The 21,918-nt window shown below is 35.7% G+C and overlaps 1 protein-coding gene across 1 annotated transcript in view; it reads left to right on the top strand.

The window, feature by feature from the left end:
- The window catches only part of NRIP1 (nuclear receptor interacting protein 1), a 49,983-nt gene extending 31,842 nt beyond the window's left edge, over positions 1–18,141 (top strand). Inside the window, exon 2 of the mRNA XM_043593837.1 lies at positions 10,849–18,141. Within this exon, the coding sequence (XP_043449772.1) occupies positions 11,190–14,657 (3,468 nt within the window). The 5' untranslated portion in view covers positions 10,849–11,189 and the 3' untranslated portion in view covers positions 14,658–18,141. The remainder of the gene's footprint in view (positions 1–10,848) is intronic.
- Positions 18,142–21,918: the final 3,777 nt, after the last annotated feature.

Raw genomic sequence — 21,918 nt, forward strand, 5'->3', positions numbered from 1 at the left:
GTTCTGTGATCAATGCAACATTTTAGCAGAATATGCTTTATAACAAAAGGTACATGAAGATCTTGTCTTCAAAGATGGGAAACATTTTTAAAACAGAGTGTACCCTATGAGTAAATGCAGACTATCTGGTAAGTGTACTAAAAACTCCAGGAGCTTTGATCAATTGCCAGCTGTTATATCCGTTCTGTTGGTAATCTTTCTTACTGATCTGTGACCTTGACCTTGTGCTTGTATCTGTATGTCAGATCTATTTTAGGGATGGGGAGACCATAGTTGAATTTAATAGAATTTATACTCCAATCTCAAAGAATGTCCCAGTATGTATGTATGGTATGTATGTATGTATGTATGTATGTATGTATGTATGTATGTTTATAAACTATACTATAAACACTCAATTCCAGAAGAAAGCACCATTTTCCATTATATTTTATATTTTGATAGAGTTTGGAAAATATGCTTTTGAAAACTGATAGAAAGAACCAGTTATTTTGAACAGCTATTGAAAAAGGTTAGGAGAACCTATACTCTCTGTTTTATACTTAAACCACCCTTTTTTTTTTCACTTTTACGTGCTACCAAAATAATTTGTTAGTGATTATTTTGTGTTTCTTCAAAGAAGCTGTTTGTTATTCAAGAATAGTAGGAGGCAATGAGAGACATTAATATTAATGCTAAATAAATAATTATGTATTTATCATATAATGTTTATCTTCTGGGTTTTTAACAGTTGTAGTTAGAATTAATTTTCGTTAATGATATTCTAGTTTTCCGTGTTTTCAAGAAAATGCAACACAGTATCCAGGAAAATATTACATTTTTGGAATAGAAATTGTTTGGCAGTTAAGCTCTTTCTCTAGCTCCTGTGATTCGTGGGCCTTTTTTTTTTTTTGCTTCAAATCTTAATTTTGATTTAAGATTAATTTTTTTAATGAATTGTAAAGGCAGAGTGAAATAGTGGCTTTTATAGAATTTGCTTCATAAACATAAGCCTTCTCATAATTGAGAACAATGAAGCTCTTTCTTTTGCTATATCAGTTATAGGAGATATTTGTTTCTGTCACCAGGACAATAATTGTCCTCTCTCTCATATGCTTTTATCTGCCACCGAGGATCCTGAATCTTTATTATTGCATTTTATTCAGTATGTAGTCATTGTGAGATCAGCAAAAGCTCCAGTTTGGACATAAGCTCATTTTTAGCTTTGAAGTAAACATCTGTTTGAAATTCTGTGGCCCCCTTAAAGAAAGTAATGAAGATAAATAATTTGGGGCGATTGGATGGGGAGGTTGTATAGCTATTACAAAATCATTTCCTTCCCCCAGAATTCACTGAAAAGACTATGACACATACTGGTCAGGACTGTTTCCACAACTTTATGATAGCATTATCAACTTTCTGGTTAACATGCTTGTCCTTTTTATCAGCTACAATTTGATAAATTACTTGGAGTCATAGAAATAAAATTTTAGGGTTGAAGAGGTCCTCACATACACATGTCTTTATATTGAACACTTGAGTCAGGCAAGCATTGGCGTGTCCTAGGTGAGTCTCATTTAATAGAGAATGTGAATGACACAATTTTACTCCTATGGAAGCAGCTGACAGCAAGTTAAAGCTGATAGACCTCGAAGTCAGGAGCAAATTTGGCCTTGGGCAAAAATATGTAAGTCCCTCAGGTTGCAATGGAGAGCAATCTGGGCCGCTGTTTTACTCACACAGTGTCACTGGCTTCTGTTACCAACCTTTGAAGACTATTTACTATTTAAATTGAGAACCCCTGGGAGAGGGCAAGAAGCTCTTCTGTTCTATAATGTTGAGGCCCTCAGTTGAGCAAAATGTTTTCAGATAAGTTTATTTTCTTGGCACCCATCAAATTGTACAACCACACATCCGTCTTTGCACAAAGATAATACTACAAAGAAAGTTACTGTCTCAGAATTCAAATTATATCAAAGGACATTAATATCTATTCCTTTTTTCTCAACAGATTAGAAATATATTCTAATAAATTTCAGTCATCCTTTCTTATCATGTCCTTATTATTCCCAGCTTGAAATGACAACAATTGAATGTGGGTTTTTTTTCCTTAAATTTTTTTCAAAAACCAACTTTTCTTTTTTCCCTTTTCTGTCATTTATTCTGCTTCTGTTGTAGTGGTGATCAGTCTTTTAGACTGAGTTACTGAAACTAAATCTAAATTTAATTACTAGTTTCCATTTATATATAAGACAGTTTTATTTATTTATTTTTTAATTTTTTTTAATGTTTATTTTAGAGAGAGAGACAGAGTGTGATCAAGGGAGGGGCAGAGAGAGAGGGAGACACAACTCAAAGCAGGCTCCAGGCTCCGAGCGGTCAGTACAGAGCCCGACGCAGTGCTCAAATTCACCAACGCGAGTGAGATAATGACCTGAGCCGAAGTTGGGCGCTTTAACTGACTGAGACACCCAGATGCCCCTATATGTAAGACAATTGTAAAGTGGAATAAAGCAATAGTTGTGATAATTAAAAGAATAGCAGATGATATTTATAATTTTTTTAGACACAATAACTCCATTTTTCAAATGTTTACAAATACTTAGAATTCTTTGTTTTTCCAGCTTGAGAAGTAGTTGACATATGTCACTGTAATTTTACAGCACAGTGATTGGATTTTCATATATTGTGAAATGAATACTACCATACATTTAGCTGGCTTCCATCTTCTCATATAAATACAATTTTTAAAAAAAGGAAAAAAACCTCATTATGAGAATTCTTAGGATTTACTCTCTTAACAACTTTCCTATATATCATACAGCAGTGCTAGCTCTAGTCATCATGCTGTGTGTTACATCCCAAGGACTTATTTATCTTATAACAGGAAGTCTGTATCTTTTGACCACCTTCCTCCCATCTCTCCTCCCCCCAACTCTCTGCCTCTGGTAATGATAAGCGATAAGTGTGATCTCTTTGAGTTGGCTATTTTGTTTTGTTTTTGCTTTGGATTTTCCATATAAGTGTTACCATATATGGTATCTGCCTTTCTCTGTCTGACTTATTATTTCACTGAGGATAATGCCTCAAAGGCCATCTATGTTGTTACAAATGGTAAGATTTCCTTGTTTTTTAATGGCTGAATGATATGCCATCATGTGTATTTGTGTGTGTGTGTGTGTGTGTGTGTGTGTGTGTGTGTGTATTTCACAGCTACTTTGTTCATTCATCCATCCATGGACACTTAGCTTATTTCCATGTCTTGGCTTTTGTTAATAATACTGCTAGGAATAAGGGGATGCAGATATATTTTCAAATTAGTATTTTCATTGGCTTTGGATATATTCTCAGCAGTACAATTGCCAAATCGTATGATTGGTCTATTTTTAATTTTTAAGGATCCTCCATACTGTTTTCCATAGTGGCTGTACCAGTTTAAATCCCACCAAAAGTGCACAAGGACTTTTTTTCTCTGCATCGACATTAGCATTTGCTATGTCTTGTCCTTTGATGGTGGTCATTCTAACAGGCATGAGGTGATAGCCCATTGTAATTTTAATTTGCATTTCCCTAATGACTACTGATACTGAGCATATTTTCACATACCTGTTGGCTCTCTGTATATCTTCTTTGGAGAAATGTCACTTCAGGTCCTTTGCCCTTTTTAAAAATGATTTATTTGCCGTTTTTGCTATTAAGTTGTATGAGTTCTTTATATTTTTTGGTTATTAACCCTTATCAGATATATGACTTGTAAATATCTTTTCCCATTCCATCAGTTGTCTTTTCACTCTGTCCATGATTTATTTTGCTGTGCAGAAGCTTTTTAGTTTGATGTAGTATACTTATTTTTTATTTTATTGTTTGTGCTTTATTTTATTGCTAGGTGTTGTATCGTAAAACTCATTACCAAGACCCACATCAGGGAGCTTTATTCCTATGCTTTCTTCTAGGAATTTCATGATTTCAGATCATATATTTAAGTCTTTAATACATTTTGAGTTAATTTTGGGGAGTGGTAAAATATATGAGTCCAGGTTTATTCTTTTACATGTTATCCAATTATCCCCATACCATTAATTGAAAAGGCTGTCTTTTCTCCATTCAGTATTTTTGGCTCCGTTGTCAAAATATTAGTTGATCGTATATGCTTGAGTTTATTTTGGGGTTCTTTCTTCTGTCCCATTGGCCTGTTTGTTTTTATGCTAATACAAGCTATTTTGATGAGTGTAGCTTTATAGTATAGGTTGAAATCAAAAAGTGTGATGCCTCCTGCTTTATTCTACTTTCCTAGGATATATATATCTATAGATATAGATAGATAGATAAGATAGATAGATATCTATATCTATATCTATATATATTTTACTATTTGGTATCTTTTGTGGTTTCATATAAATTTTAAGAGTGTTTTTTATTCTTCTATGAAAAAATTCCATTGGAATCTTGATAGGAATGGCATTAAGTTGATGGCTTTTGGTAGCATTGACATTTTAGCAGTATTAATTGTTCCAGTCCGTGAACACAGGATACCTTTCCATTTATTTGTGTTTTCTTCCTTTTCTTTCATGAGTGTCTTGTAGTTTTCAGAGGAGAGATCATTCACTTCTTTAGTTAAATTTATTTCTAACTATTTTGTGACATTATAAATAGGATCGATTTCTTTTTCAGAAAATTCATTGCTAGTGTATAGAAATGCTGCTGATTTTTGTCGGTTAATTTTGTATCTTGCAATTTTTACTGAACTTATTGATTACATCTAACAGTTTTTTGCTTGGTTGAATCTTTAGGATTTTCTATGTATAAAATCATTATAAATAGAGAAAGTTTTTACTTCTTCCTTTCTAATTCTGACACCTTTTATTTCTTTTTCTTGCCTAATTGCTCTACCTAGGACTAATACCATTTTAATAGGCGTGGTGAGATTGGACATCCTTGCCTTGCTCCTGATCTCAAAGCAAAAACTTTTAACTTTTCACCATTGAGTGTGCTGTTAGCTGTGGGTTTGTCATATAATGGCCTTTACTATGTTGAGATGTTTCTTCTATGCCTATTTTTAATGAGTAGATGTTGAATTTTGTCAAATGCTTTTTCTGCATCCAGTGAGATGGTCATGATAATTTCATTCCATTAATGTGATGTATCACATTGATTGATTTTCTGGTGTTGAACCACCCATGCATCTCTGGGATTAGTCCCATTTGGTCATGGTGAATGATTGTTTTAATATGCTGCCGAATTTGGTTTACTAGTATCTTACTGAAAATTTTTGTATCTATACTCATCATATGTAATTCATCATTGTAGTTTTTTGTTTGTTTGTTTGTCTGGTAGTGACCTTTTTCTGGTTTTGGTATCAGGGTAATGCTGACCTCATAAAATGAGTTTGGCAGTGTTCCCTCATCTTTGACTTTTTGGAAGGGTTTGATAAGGATTGGTGTTAATTTTTCAAATGTTCCGTGAAATTCTGGTCCTGGGCTTTTCTTCATTGGGAGATATTTTAGCACCAGTTTGATCGCCGTACTAGTAATTGGTCTATTCAGATTTTCTATTTTTTTCCTGATTCAGTCTTTGGAAGTTGTATGTTTCTAGGAATATTTACATTTCGTATAGGTTGTCAAGTTTGTTGGGAGTATAGTTGTTCATAGTAACCTCTTATGATCGTTTTCATTTCTGTGGTGTCGGTATTGGTAGTATTTCCTTTTTCAGTTACAGTTTTGTTGACTTGGTTAAAAAATAACTTTCAATTTATAATAGGGGATTCACTGTAATCTTGACTTTTTAAAGAAGCCCCAGAACCCTTATCTGAAATGTTACTTTTTCTTTCTTGTTCTGTGAAATTAAGTGTTGAGTGCTATGTATTACAACTTTTCATAGGCCACTGGTTTGGAAAGCCTAATCTTACACATTTGGATAAAATGTTTGGTGTTACATCCTCCTGATAAATTTTTCTTGGATTTTGTTTCCTTTCAACTTTTAAAACTTTTTTTCAAGGCCTCACTTTAGAGAACACCAAGAATTTTCTGAATTATTTACCTCAGTTTGTATTGTTTTAATAAAAGGTTCAATAATTAGGACTTTGGAATCTTCTTAAAACTTCGATATTTTTCTTCTAGTCCTTAGTGAAACATCTTAATATTTTTCTTAGCCTTTTGTATAAAAAGCATCCCTAAAATAATCTACAGTGGAATTTAGGTAGTGTTATCCAATAGGAGTTATTCTTGAATGTCACAACTAAGTAGACTTTCAGTTAACTTTACATTTTGAGGAACCAGAGCCAAAAATTGAAATGCTTATTAAAGTGGCATTGGAGAAATACGTTTAAATTCAGCAAACTGGTATTACTTGCTAATGCAAAATAAATTAGAAGAGATTTCACAGAAACAATTGGAAGTCATGAAGTGTTCACTAGACATAATTTAACCACCATACAAAGTAACTTCATGGATGTTTAGTCATTGAAATGTGTTTTTAATGGAGAGTTTAATGACAAGTAAGATACTGTATCCTTTCCTTAAAAACAGCTGGAGGAAGACCTTTCTCATTATTTATGTGTTGTCAACCAAAAGTAGTCCCACATATAAGAATTCTATTACATTCATCCTTCATTTTTCCAAATAAAATTTTATTTTGCCATTTTCAAAAGTGGTTAAAAATTCAGATTTTCCCTTTGCTTAATAAGCCATTTCCAAATAGAAAGTACAAAACACATTTCAATGAAATTAGTTTAACTTCCTCAAAGATCAATATAATACCCATTTGGGAATGGTTAATGTGCAAATTATTTACACCTATCTTATTGATTAAAACTCTAAATAAAAAAAATTAGACTTCAACATAATTTCATATTTTTCAGGTACTTAAAAATGTAGCTTTTAAAAAATACTCTCTGGGGCGCCTGGGTGGCGCAGTCGGTTAAGCGTCCGACTTCAGCCAGGTCACGCTCTCGCGGTCCGTGAGTTCGAGCCCCGCGTCGGGCTCTGGGCTGATGGCTCGGAGCCTGGAGCCTGTTTCCGATTCTGTGTCTCCGTCTCTCTCTGCCCCTCCCCCATTCATGCTCTGTCTCTCTCTGTCCCAAAAATAAATAAAAACATTGAGAAAAAAAAAATTTTTTTAAATAAATAAATAAATAAATAATACTCTCTGAATTCAAGCATTTTACTAGATATTTAAATAAACTAGTCTGTGTGTTGAAGCTTGAATCTTTCTCCAAATCTGTGCATATGGTCAAGATTCCATGGAATTCTTTCACAGTTTAGTTTGATTTTGTTTTTTTAAATCTAGCAATTTTTTTTAACTGTAGGCTAGTTAGAGCAGTGAAAAGTCAATTTTATGAAATTTAAAAGGTTTTTATTCTTATAAACAATTTTAAATTAATAAAAAGAAGATTCAGTTTATAATTTTAACATTGTGAAGTAGTTGTACATGAATTTTATTAAATTGCCATGAAATACATTAATCCTTGATATACTCTCAGGCAGCATTCTTTGAAACATGTAATGTTAGTTTTTTAGTTGTTTTTTTTTTAATGTTTTATTTATTTTTTTGAGAGAAAGAAATAGCAAGCAGGGAGGGGCAGAGAGAGAGAGGGAGATAGAATCAGCAGGCTCCACGGTGTCAGCGCAGAGCCTATCATGGGACTCGAACCCACAAACCATGAGATTATTACCTGAGCTGAAATCAAGAGTCAGATGCTTAACCCACTGAGCCACCCAGGCACCACAAATCTGGTTTTAGATTTTGAAGCTTTTTTTTTTTTTTTAATATTTCTAAGTAGTAGCAAGGATTATATGACTTTTATTCATTCTTAAAGTTTTAATGAATGTATTTTTAATAGGAAAGAACAGTGTTATGTTGCTGTTACTATATATGTCTAATAGAACCTTTTATAAATCAAAGATACATTATTGGAACTTTAGTGATCTTAATTTTCCTATATCTATGTATATTTTTCCATTTTCTGATCTTGAGAATTGATTCATTATTTCCAGTTGTGCCAAATAAAGACTAAATAATAAGCCAAGGGAAAATAATAGAAGTGCCTAGAAGGATGATGCAATAATGAAATAAGTCATCACCGTATCATCTTCAGTTTCCTTATTGCATAGCCCATTAATTCTGTATCATTTCTCATGAATGTTTAAAAAGAAAAAGTCTGGAGACACTGTCTTTGTAGTCTTCTTCTTCTGTTTTAAGTTTTTAGGAAACACAATAGAGAATTCAGTATTTTGCCTTCCCATCTATAATGTGAAAGAGAAGAAAGTTGGCATAGGAAGATGCTTCAATTAGATGAATCAGAGGATGGCTGCAAAGAGAATGATAGTTGTACTCTAGACATGAATGATGATGGTGACATTGAGTGCACAGGCAACATCACTGACTGTTGTCTTCAGAAGACAACATCCTAAATAAATTTTCTCAGACTCAAGAATCGATGAGTGAACAATATATATACTTTAACAGTATGGTTCTCATTTTCCCAGGTTTATTGAGATATAATTGACATATAACATTGTGAAGGTTTAAGGTGTACAACATGATGATTTGATATGCACATATATTGCAAAATGATTATCATAGTAAAGTTAGTTAATACATCAATACATCTGTCACCTCACATTGTTCCCATAGCAGTATATTTCTAAAGACAAAAAGGAAATAGGGTACTTCCGTCTAGTCAGCTATTCAATAAGAAGGACTTCGTCACTCACTATTTCGTGACAAGAACCTCAACTGCCCTGTTTTGCTCAAAGGATGCATGGCAGTACTCTTTCTTTTCTTATCGTGTTGGCACACCAAAATTTATTTGAAATGGTTCATGAGTGGACAATTATTGAAGGCTGGTATGTAAGAAAAGAGATTAGAAGAAAATAGATGACGTGGAAATGAGATAATCCATTGATGAATCGTTGTAATTGGCGTTAGAAAATCTAAAAATAAAATACATATTTTGCAGTTTATGGAACAAGGAAGATGTCTGTCCTCTCTTCAGCATAATTATGAGCTACCGAAGTTTTCCAAAGTAACACATTTTGATTTATACAGGTACAGAGAGCAGACCCAGAAGTGATAACGCCCGCCTCTTAGACATGTATTTGAAATCTGGAATTGATGTTTACAAGATATTTCCAAGTTCATGCATGACAGTTAACAAGCTGTCAGTTGCCCATATGGATATGTTGTCTTTCAAAACCAGGAAGATACGGAATTAAGAATGGGTTGGCTATGTGTAAATTCTTATTTAAAATTATAATGGATTTGTTTTTTATTATTTCTTCGTTCTTACTTTGTTATTTATAAATTGACTTAAATATTAATAAAATGTAATGATTTCTCCTGCTTCAGTTATTGAAAGGAAAGAAAAGGAAGTTTTCTGAAGAGATTTGGCTCACTGGATTCCTTGAAGAGTTTTTAATAGCAGAGTCTGAGTGAATTCAGGCTTTAAGTAGTCTCAGAGTTCCTAATTTCTTCAGCATTTCATTTTTTGCTAGAATGATGGTAGGTGTTGTGGCTGAGTGCCGCCTGAACCAGTGTCATAGGAAATACAATCTTTCATTTACAGAGTCATCTTATTAAAAAGCAGGTTTCTCTAAGAAGTTCTTTCCTCACCGTTTCATGTAATGGTGCTATTTGTAGAATTTCTTTCCAAAGAAATTAATGAAAAACAACCACATTGACTTAGAATTTTCTGGAAGAAGTCAATTATCTTCCCTTCAAATCTATTCCAAATTCATTTCCTGCCCATTTTTCAACAGGATACTGTGATAGCCTATTGTATACACATAGTTATACACCTTAGAGTAACCACATTTTCTAAACTAAAAGTAGGTACAAATACCTTAACACATTTTTCTAAATTATGATTTTTATTTTAAAATCTTACAAAATTGTTTCAAATCACATACGATATTTTAATTCATTTATACTCAGTAATAGCAAAGCCACACAAAAAGAGATAGCATGCGTGGGGAGAAAAGTACTTTATATTAGGGACATCCTAGGAACTTGGGAGTTACAGGTTCACCCACAACCTATGTTCTGCATGTGCTCAGAATGGACCTCACATTAAAATTTCTACATAAAGCAAACGAGTAAAGATTTCAAAACAAACATTAAACCTCGGATACACTTGATGAGCATCTAGAGAATCCATCTCTTCTGTTTTTAATAAGTCATGGTAAAAATTATGGGTGAATAAGTTTGTGATTACACTTAAATGTTTATGAATATGACTAAGACTGTCATAGTTTGCATAGGCCCACAAAATACTTGTATTTGTTAGTGCTTCCATTTCTTTGAAAACAGAAATTCTACAGATCACTTGTGGAATGTGTGATTTTCAAGGATGATGTCAGAAGTGCGTCTCTCTTCAGTCCTCACCTCCACATCCAGCTCATCAGAGGGGTTCATGTCATGTTTGTCTCTTTTCTTGTTTTCTCCTGGACTGCTGCTTTTGTTCCTTCATAAGCTCCCAGGCACGTCAGAGAGCAAATTCTGGCTCCCTTACTATAAAAGAGACTTAGCATTCATATTACTTTGCAGAAAGTGCTCATGAAAATTCAGAAACTTTGTGCTCTTCGGAAGACAGTCCTATAACACCTAAGTGCTTTCTCTAAATGATTTGATCATTTTAACAATATGGATTAATTTATAGGCTTTCCAGTGGAGATTTCGGATCTAATAGGAATGGCAAAATATATTACTAAAGAAGTGACTGTAATGCATACATATGTATGTGTATTATGTTTATGTACACACACACATATATACAGAAACTTACACATATTTGATTCTTTTGCTTATAGGTATCATAGCATAATTCTAGCTCTGTCCCTTCCTAACTTTTTTATGTATTTATTTATTTTTTAGAGCACTGATATTTGCATTGAATTGGAAGCAAGATGAAGAAGGAGCAGTGCATTCACTAAGGAGTCTGTCTGCTTGCTTCTGTAGACCTACGTATTGAGGAATTCTGCTTCTTCTTGCTTAGGAGTTGATCTGCTCTGTGGTCCTACTGCTTTGGAGTTTGCCTGCTTTTTTTGTCATTGCCAGAAGAAATCCTGGTTGGAGTGCAACAGTGCATCTCTGTCTAATTACCATGGAAGGTGATAAACTGACGCCCACTTATTAAAGTTACATCTCACTCCCCCACAGAAAACCATTCTTCAGTGTGACTAGAAACCAAGCCCTTGTGAACACTTCTATTGAACATGACTCATGGAGAAGAGCTTGGCTCTGATGTGCACCAGGATTCTATTGTTTTAACTTACCTAGAAGGATTACTAATGCATCAGGCAGCAGAGGGATCAGGGACTGCCGTTGACAAAAAGTCTGCTGGGCATAATGAAGACGATCAGAACTTTAACATTTCTGGCAGTGCATTTCCCACCTGTCAAAGTAATGGGCCCGTTCTCAATACACATTCACATCAGGGATCTGGCATGTTGCATCTCAAAAAAGCCAGGCTCTTGCAGTCTTCTGAGGACTGGAACGCAGCGAAGCGGAAGAGGCTGTCTGATTCCATCGTAAATTTAAACGTAAAGAAGGAAGCTTTGCTAGCTGGCATGGTTGACAATGTGCCTAAAGGCAAACAAGATAGCACATTACTGGCCTCTTTGCTTCAGTCATTCAGCTCTAGGCTGCAGACTGTTGCTCTGTCGCAACAAATTAGGCAGAGCCTCAAGGAGCAAGGATATGCCCTCAGTCATGACTCCTTAAAAGTGGAAAAAGATTTAAGGTGCTACGGTGTTGCGTCAAGTCACTTAAAAACTTTGTTGAAGAAAAGTAAAGCTAAAGATCAAAAGCCTGATACCAGTCTTCCTGACGTAACTAAGAACCTCATCAGAGATCGGTTCCCAGAGTCACCGCATCGTGTTGGACAAAGTGGGACAAAGGTCATGAGCGAACCCTTGTCGTGTGCTGCAAGATTGCAGGCGGTTGCAAGCATGGTGGAAAAAAGGGCTAGTCCTGCCACTTCCCCCAAACCTAGTGTTGCTTGCAGCCAGTTAGCATTACTCCTTTCGAGTGAAGCCCATTTGCAGCAGTATTCTCGAGAACATGCTTTAAAAACACAAAACGCCAGTCAGGCGGCGAGTGAGAGACTTGCTGCGATGGCCAGATTGCAGGAAAACGGCCAGAAGGATGTTGGCAGTTTCCAGCTCTCAAAAGGAATGTCAAGCCATCTCAATGGTCAGGCAAGAACATCATCAAGCAAACTAATGGCTAGCAAGAATACCACGTTTCAGAATCCGGTGGGTGTTCCCTCTTCCCCCAAAAATTCAGGCTATAAGAACTCACTGGAAAGAAACAGTATAAAACAAGCTGCTAGTAATAGTTTGCTTTTACATCTTCTTAAAAGCCAGACCATACCAAAGCCAATGAACGGACATAATCATAGTGAGAGAGGAAGCATTTTTGAGGATAGCAGTACACCTACAACCATTGATGAGTACTCAGATAACAATCCTAGTTTTACAGATGATAGCAGTGGCGATGAAAGTTCTTATTCCAACTGTGTTCCCATAGACTTGTCCTGCAAACATCGAATTGAGAAACCAGAACCCGACCAGCCTGTTTCTCTAGATAATTTAACTCAGTCCTTGCTAAACACTTGGGATCCCAAAGTCCCCAGTGTCGATCTCAAAGAAGATCAAGATACCTCAAAGAATTCCAAGCTAAATTCGCACCAGAAAGTAACACTTCTTCAATTGCTCCTCGGCCATAAGAATGAAGAAAGCGTCGAAAGAAACAGCAGTCCTCAGGAAGTACACAGTGACGTGACAAAGTTCGGTTCACAGAATTACACGAGGACTTCTGTAATAGAAAGCCCCAGTACAAACAGGACTACCCCAGTGAGCACTCCTCCATTACTGGGATCCTCAAAAGCAGAGTCTCCCATCAACCTTTCCCAACACTCTCTGGTCATCAAATGGAACTCCCCACCATATGCCTGCAGCTCTCAACCTGAAAAGCCAGCAAATACTGCATCTAACCACTTGATGGACCTTACAAAAAGCAAAGAATCGCAAGGAGAGAAACCAGTCCAAAATGAAGGTGCACAAAACTCTGCAACTTTCAGTGCCAGTAAACTGTTACAAAATTTAGCTCAGTGTGGAATGCAGTCTTCCGCAGCAGGAGAAGAGCAGAGACCTAGTAAGCAGCTGCTAAGTGTAAACACAGATAAACCTGTAGGCATGGTTGACAGATTAAATAGTCCTCTGCTCTCAAATAAAACAAATGCGGTTGAAGAAAATAAGGCATTTAGCAGTCCAGCAACAGGTCCCGAATCAGGACTTTCTGGTTCTGAAATAGAAAATCTGCTTGAAAGGCGCACTGTCCTCCAGTTGCTCCTGGGAAACCCCAACAAAGGGAAGAGTGAAAAGAAAGAGAAAATTCCTTTAAGAGATGAAAGCACTCAGGAACACACAGATAGAGCTTTAAATGAACAAATACTGATGGTAAAAATAAAATCTGAGCCTTGCGATGACTTACATATTCATAATACAAATGTGCACTTGAGCCACGACGCCAAGGGTGCCCCGTTCTTAGGTATGGCTCCTCCCGTGCAGAGAAGCACAGCTGCCTTACCAGTGCCCGAGGACTTTAAATCGGAGCCCGTTTCACCTCAGGATTTTTCTTTCTCAAAGAATGGTCTGTTAAGTCGATTGCTAAGACAGAATCAAGAGAGTTACCTGGCAGATGATCTGGACAATAGTCACAGAAATAGTGAACTGACACTTCTAGAATCAAAGAATCTTTGCATGGTTCCTAAGAAAAGGAAGCTGTACACGGAGCCTTTAGAAAATCCGTTTAAAAAGATGAAAAATAACATAGTCGATGCTGCAAACAGTCACAGTGCTTCAGAAGTGTTGTATGGGTCCTTGCTTAACCAGCAAGAGCTGAAATTTAACAAAAGTGATCTTGAATTTAAATATCCTGCCAGCCATGGTTCAGCCAGCGATGGTGAACATAGGAGTTGGGCCAGAGAGAGCAAAAGCTTCAATGTTCTGAAACAGCTGCTTCTCTCAGAAAACTGTGTAAGAGATTTGTCCCAGCACAGGAGTAACTCTGTTGTCGAGAGTAAAAAGAAAGGACACAAAAATACTGTGACCAACAGCAAGCCTGAATTCAGCATTTCTTCTTTAAATGGACTGATGTACAGCTCCCCTCAGCCGAGCAGTTGCATGGATAGCAGGACATTTCCATACCCAGGGGGAGTAAAAACTCCCATGAGCCCTTCTTTTCCCGAGCACATGGGCTGTGCAGGGTCTAGACCAGAATCTGGGCTTTCGAATGGGTGTTCCATGACCAGTGAGAAGGGACCCATTAAGTGGGTTATCACAGATGCAGATAAGAATGAGTATGAAAAAGACTGTCCCAGACTGACCAAAACTAACCCAATACTGTATTACATGCTTCAGAAGGGAGGCAGTTCTGTTACCAGTCGAGAAACACAGGACAAGGACATTTGGAGGGAGCCCTCATCTGCTGAAAGCGTCTCACAGGTTACAATCAAAGAAGAGTTACTTCCTGCTGCAGAAACTAAAGCTTCTTTTTTTAATCTCAGAAGCCCTTACAATAGCCATATGGGAAGTAATGCCTCTCGCCCACACAGCGCAAATGGAGAAGTTTATGGACTTCTGGGAAACGTGCTAACAATAAAAAAAGAATCAGAATAAAATGTACCTGCCATCCAGCTTTGGATCTTTTTAAAACTAATTAGTATGAACTTGAGATCTGTATAAATAAGAGCATGATTTGAGAAAAGCATGGTATAATTGAAACTTTTTTCATTTTGAAAAGTATTGGTTACTGGTGATGTTTAAATATGCATACTACTTTTTGCTTTACGTTAGATGTCATGAGGAAACTACTGAACTAGCAATTGGTTGTTTAACACTCTGTATGCATCAGACAACAACTGTGAGTAGCCTATGAATGAAATTCTTTTATAATCACAAATAATAGGCATAAATGAAAATGTAAATCTCCATCCATAGTGGATTAATGCATTTTACTGCCTTTATTAGGGTACTTTATTTTGCTTTGCAGAAGTCAGTCTACATAACACATGTGTTTTTAAGTCCAAATTGTTAAATAACTCTTTAAATGTTAATTATTGAATAAAAAAACCTAATTCACTTCTCATTATCCGATTCAAAAATAAAATAGAAAAAATATGCTTACATTTTTCACTTTTGCTAAAAAAAAAAATTATTTTTAACTCTTGGAAGGGGTTTTGTGGTTCCCAATGTGTCTACCCCACCCCAGTCCTTTTCAATACCTAATTCTTTAAACCTTGTACTACTTAGTAAAAATTGATTACAACTGATGGAAGTTTGATAGATCCTTAAAAACAAAAAAAAAGGCAGATTTCCATTTTTGTATTTTAACTACTTTACTAAATTAATATTCCTCCTTTTACAGAATTAGGAAGTTAACATTTATCTTCAGGTGGTTTCCTGAATAGTTGAATATTTAAGAAGTTGTTTTTAACAGAAGCAAAATGGCTTTTCTTTGGACAATTTTCACCATCTCTTGTAAAACTTACTTCTCACCATTTCTGTGGTACCTGTGAGTCTTATGACCAGGGTTTCTTAAAAGCTGGACTCAGACCACCTGCATTCGAATCATCTGGAGCACTTGTTTTAAAATGCAGATTCCTAGATGGCATCTCAGATCTACAGAACAGCAATCTGTGCTAAGTGGACCTGGGAATCTCCCATCTGCATCTTAACACACTCCCCAGATGTTTCTTCTGCATGTTGAAGTTTGAGAACCATTGCTTATGACTTTTCTCAGAACACAGGATTGTAAAAAAAACAAAAAACCAAAAAAAAAAAAAAAACAAAACCCTATTTGATGCCTATATTTTCCCCAGTACAGTTATACATCAACCCAAAATTTGCAATATTGTAGTTCATATATAACCGCTATGTCTTTGGAAATCGGGTTCAGAATACTTTTTATGACAAAAAAAAATTGGGTGGAGGGGACAACTTTCATATCTGGCTCAACATCTCAGGAAAATCTGTGATTATTTATGTGTTCTAATGAGTAACATCTACTTAATTAGCCTTAGGGATGGAATAACAGGGCCACTTACCAAACTCAGGTGATTCCAGGATGGTTTGGACACTTCTCCTGAATACATCCTTAATTTCTATTAAAATCATTGTCCTAAGAACATTGCTGACAAAGGTGAAAATACTTACTTCAAACCCACGAATGGCACTAAACTCAGATTGACTAACAGAAAAGTAGAAAAGGCATGGCGTGACAGGAGTTGTACACAACCACTCCATTGGATCTATTATTTTAAAATAGTAATTAAAAGTAAACACGGGTGTTATCTTGGAAGAACTTACTATTGAGCCACATGGGGTTTTGATCTTGAAATGAATCCATACGTTTAAGTGCAGTTTTTACAGTCCACCATTCATTCACCAGATATTTTTGTTTTTAAAAGTGAACCAGGTTTGCAACTGACCTATCAAAAAATCGTTACATAATCAACTATTAATTAGAAGGATATCTATTTGAAGTTGTTCTACTTGAAGTTGTTTCTAAGATTTTTATATTAAAAATGGGCGTTATTTCCTAATATGATCCAAAACCCTAAGTGATTATTTTTTCTCAAAATGATTTGTAAATAGTTACTGGATATATTATAAAACAGTAGTCAAGAGTGAATATTATGCTACATCATGGAGAGATGAAGGCATATGCTTATTCTGAAATGGAAATTCCACTGGCCAGTGAATATATTCTACTCCATCCCATATTTACTCTGTGACAATCTTGTGACAATATAAATGAGCTTTTAAGCAAGTCATTTTTTTCCTGCCATTATGAAAAGTCTGGAGCCTTAGAGGTAGGTTAGAAAAATTGTTGGTATTCCCTTTTGATTAGGGGAAAAGAGGCTTTTACAAAGGAGTGAAATTTAGGTCAAGGAAAAGGACATCAAGGGCCAGCATTGCTACATTTTTGTTTGTTTCTTTGGTTGGTTGGTTTTGTTATCATTATTAACAATTAAAGGGATGAGGGTATATAATACGTAGATAAACATGACCACAAGAATGATGTTCTGATGTACTGGAGAATGTCCCCAATTTGAGTTTAGGGTGATTTTAAAGAAGAGTGGTGAGAAAGGGCATACATCCATATCCACTTTGTTTATGCATATGTAGATACAAGGATGCACATACACACGTTTTCAAGGACTATTTTAGATATCTAGACAATTTCTTCTTGATGAAGTCATTTGTGAAAGGGTACTACAGCTCTCATTGGCATCAGTAAGGTAGCATTACCTGTTTATTCTCTGGTACATCTTACAGAAGAGTAAACTGGTGAGAATATATATTTTATATATATATATATATAATATGTATATATATATATTGACTTGTTACATGAAGATGTTAAAATCAGTTTTTAAAGGTGATGTAAATAGTGATTTCCTTAATGAAAAATACATATTTTGTATTGTTCTAATGCAACAGAAAAGCCTTTTAATCTCTTTGGTTTCTGTATATTCCATGTATAAGTGTAAATATAATCAGACAGGCTTAAAAATTGTGCATGTGTGTATACAGTTGCAAGTCTGGACAAATGTATAGAATAAACCCTTTATTTAAGTTGTGATTACTTGCTGCATGAAAAGTGCATGGGGGACCCTGTGCGTCTGTGCATTTGGCAAAATGTCTTAACAAGTCAGATCAGATGTCCGTCCCAACAGGACAGTATTCCATTTCCGGACATGACTTCTGTGGTTTAAGCTTTGTGAAAGAATGTGCTTTGAATCCAAGGGTCTTAAAACTTTTTAAAATCAAGTCAACCACTTTTCAACATAAAGAGTTCAGACAACTACTTTCATGACTTTTTTAATCCCATTGAAAATGTAACATTATACCAAGAGTGTTCCAGTATACTGGAATACAGGCACATTACCATTCATGATATGAATTCTGGGGTTTACACAACCAATTTTGATGCAATCTGCTTAGTAATATAATTTGTCATTTTTATTAGAAATTTAATTTCTTCATGTGATGTCATGAAACTGTACATACTGCAGTGTGAATTTTTTGTTTTGTTTTTTAATCTTTTAGTGTTTACTTCCTGCAGTGAATTTGAATAAATGAGAAAAAATGCATTGTCTTTGGTTTGAAATGACTGTTATTTTGTGGGCTTTCTCTGGTTTTTAGGTTTTCCATAAATATAAAAGTCTCTGGTTATGAAAATAGCAAGTCTTCAAGGATGCTTTGCCCTTCTTAGAAAAATTAAGGCGGTGTGGGGGAGGGGTGCGGCGAAGAAGAAGGTGGCCAGCAACTTAGTGTATCTAGAAGCAGAACAATTAAAGCATCTCTCAGAAAGATAGTCAGCCTACCTGTCCTCAATTCTGTTATTTGGTGTATAACTGAATGATCACTGTAGATTTTAAAAGGGAGAACGAATTTGTACAATGTTAAAAAATAAAGACTTGATGAATATTTGTTTTAAATTAAGATTTTATTAGAAGGTTTTTATCCAGTTTTCAATGAGTGTTATGTTTATTTTAAAATTAAAATGGTCTTCCATCACATTCCAAAAATGAATGTATATGTGTGTACACATGCATCTATCTATCTATCTATATCTATATCTATATCTATATCTATATCTATATCTATATATATATAATATAGGTATAGGTAATGAGCAATTGACAATGATAAGTGAAATACATATGTAATAAATAATAGAGACCATTTTTTTTTACAGAAAAAAACAATTTTTGTGAACTGACAGCCTGGGAACTTTTATTTTACAAATATGTTATTAATGATAATTTAGGAAGAAGGCATTTTCCCAAAATGAGTTTATATTTTCTGTCACTAAAATAAGTCTATTACAATAGTGAAAATTTTGCAGGTACTCTCCTAACAGGTTTATAAACCTTGTCTAAAACATAACCGAGTAGCAGAAATACATTCAACTCTTCTACATTATTAAAATACTGAAAAAGTTAACACTTTGCTATAACATACAGACACCATCTTTAGAGTCAGAGATGTGCAACCATGTTTTGTTTGATCTATTGATTTATATTGTGAAAATACATAACAGGTGCACAGAGTAATTGCCTAGTAAGGGATTTTTTTTTAAGTTTACCTATTTATTTATTTACGTAGTCTCTAAGCCCAATGTGAGGCTTGAACCTATGACCCCGAGATCAAGAGTTGCATATTCTTCTGACTGAGCCAGCCAGGCACCCCAAGGGATTTTTAGGAAGAGAACCAGTTACGTCTTAACTACAAGATAGTGCCAGTGATTTAAATGTGGAGAGTCTTTAATAATCAAAGTTTTTTCTACTACTGATCACTAAACTGTGACCTATTTGGTTATAAAAATGGGTTGTTTTTTTTTTTAATTTTTTTCAACGTTTTTTATTTATTTTTGGGACAGAGAGAGACAGAGCATGAACGGGGGAGGGGCAGAGAGAGAGGGAGACACAGAATCAGAAACAGGCTCCAGGCTCCGAGCCATCAGCCCAGAGCCTGACGCGGGGCTCGAACTCACGGACCACGAGATCGTGACCTGGCTGAAGTCGGACGCTTAACCGACTGCGCCACCCAGGCGCCCCTAAAAATGGGTTTTAAATATTTGTTATTAAGCATGTCACTTTTTGTTTATTCCATGAAACTTAGAGGAGTATCTGACACTGACACCTTGTAGGGTTGGTGGAGGAATCTATTGGTATTATTTAGCATTATCTTCTTTCTACATTTCTCTAAATGGTCCAGGACTATTTACAACATTTTAAAGATGCCATGTTATGGGTAAGTTTTGAAAAACCAGAATTAATGTACTCTTTTGAGTTGTAGTGGAATAATTGGAAATAAAATTCAAATCTTATAAATGTCAGCCCTGGGGAAATGCTGCTGCACATAAGATGTTGTCTTTGAGTCGCTAACAGGAAATATAAAAAACCCGAATTTTAAAATAGTGTACTTCTGCAGTCAGTCAGAGGAAGAGGATTTTTGAGCCATTCCAAGCAGTCTTTTTATAGCATTTTGTTGACACAAATACTTAGACAAATTCTGTCCTCCAATCTTTGCTTTTACCAAGCTTCATTGGTAGGTGCTCTAAACTTTGAGAAAAATTCATGTGGACTGTGTTTTACTCATTTTTGCTGATAGAGCATTCACCTGTGGAATCACTTCTGGAAAGGAAGTGGCGTAACACGTGTGGATGTCATAGCCTATAGTTTTGAAAACCACCAACAGGACCACAAAGGAGAGCCGAAGTGCCAGTCCACCGTATGAGATTGAATTTTCCCTTAGCTAATTAATATGAAATGGTAATATAAAGATAAAATAGTAAGATGACTTTCTTATAATTAGAAAACCACCCCTTTCTCCTGCGACTGAATGGGTTGCCTGTGGCAGCCATTATAGCTCATCTTTTCATAAGCAAGCTGCAAATCCTTGTAAGACTGTTTGCACCCCATTGGATGTGCCAGCTAGCCTTGCTACATCTAGTAGTGTGCTCTCTGACTTCTGGCTCTGCCTGCATTTTCACACTTTTAGCTCATTGTCCTACCACCTAACACCTTCCTGCCCACCATCACCAAACATTCCAATGTCCATACCTTCCCAAGAATAATTCACTATTTCCTGAGCACATCTGCCTTCTTGGCATCAATGCCTTCAATCATATAACATTGTCTGCCTAAAATACTTCCTTCCTTTCCCTCTCGTTCCCAATCCCAGCCTTGTAAACTTATATTTGTCTTTAAAACATAATAAATAATTACCTGCTGAAGGAAGCTCTTCTTCTGTGATTCCTTTAGGGCAGAGTGTTCAGCCCTCCATAATCCCATAATGCTTTGTGTAGACCTCTTTTATTGCACTCATTAGAGTAGTTAACCACTTACCTTGTATTCCTTCTAAAGTCAAGAAGTGTGTCTTCTAAATTTTACATTCAGTGGCAAGTCCAAATCCTAATAGATGGCAGTTACTCAATAAATTCTTCCCAGTCGGAAAATGAACAGAAGGTGATCTCTTCATACACAAAAAACAAAAGGTTTCCTCCCTTCACTGGTCTGGGACATGAACAAAGTCATTTACGTGGTAGGAACACGTCCATTTCCCTGAAGAACTGGCCAGCCTCATCTAGCCCTAGAGCTAGTGATCTCTGTGGTCCAACCCAGGCATCCTCCCTTCTCCCTTCTCTAATCTACAGAAATTTGTTCTGCTATGAAATTCCTGATAAGAGAAGCTGGTCCTTGAAAGGAGAATGGAAACTTTGGGGGTTTTGCCAGTAAAAGTCTAATTACCTGTTGTACCATATTTTCCTACAAATAGCCGTGAGCATCTTAGAAGTCTTGCCATTTAGCAAAGAAACTATCAACTCTTCAAACACCATGGTGCTGAGATAGGCCTTGGGCAAGAATTCATGGCCTCTCCTGAGAATCATGAACATGTTTATGTTCCAGAGGGCTACCTTTGTCTGAACTATCCAAAACCAAACTCAGGCAGAACATGCTGTCTTGATAAGTGTGGCACAAGTAACTCCTTGATGATAAGACCTTCAACCAGGGTAGGAGCTGGAATTAACATTAAGCTATTTTAGATTCTAGAGGAAATCTGGGTCCGTGTGGTATAGAAATGCAAAAAAACCAGTGCCACATATGAACTAGTGCACTAGAATGAATATTCATTCATCAGAGGACTTTGATGGCGCTTAGCTATAAGACCAAATGGCCAGGTTCTAAGAGTTATTAGAAAAGTAAAACATTCAGTAGTTAGGTGCTGAGTAAAGATGTGTTAAATTGATGTAAAAGCAGAAGCTCATTTCATATGTGTGGAATTGGGCAGAAAGATGTAATTTCCTTACTGTCTTACATAAAATTAATGTAATAAACATTTTAATTTTTAATTATCGCATTTTATT

This window comes from Prionailurus bengalensis, chromosome C2 (assembly GCF_016509475.1).
Source record: "Prionailurus bengalensis isolate Pbe53 chromosome C2, Fcat_Pben_1.1_paternal_pri, whole genome shotgun sequence".
Classification (NCBI taxonomy): domain Eukaryota; kingdom Metazoa; phylum Chordata; class Mammalia; order Carnivora; family Felidae; genus Prionailurus; species Prionailurus bengalensis.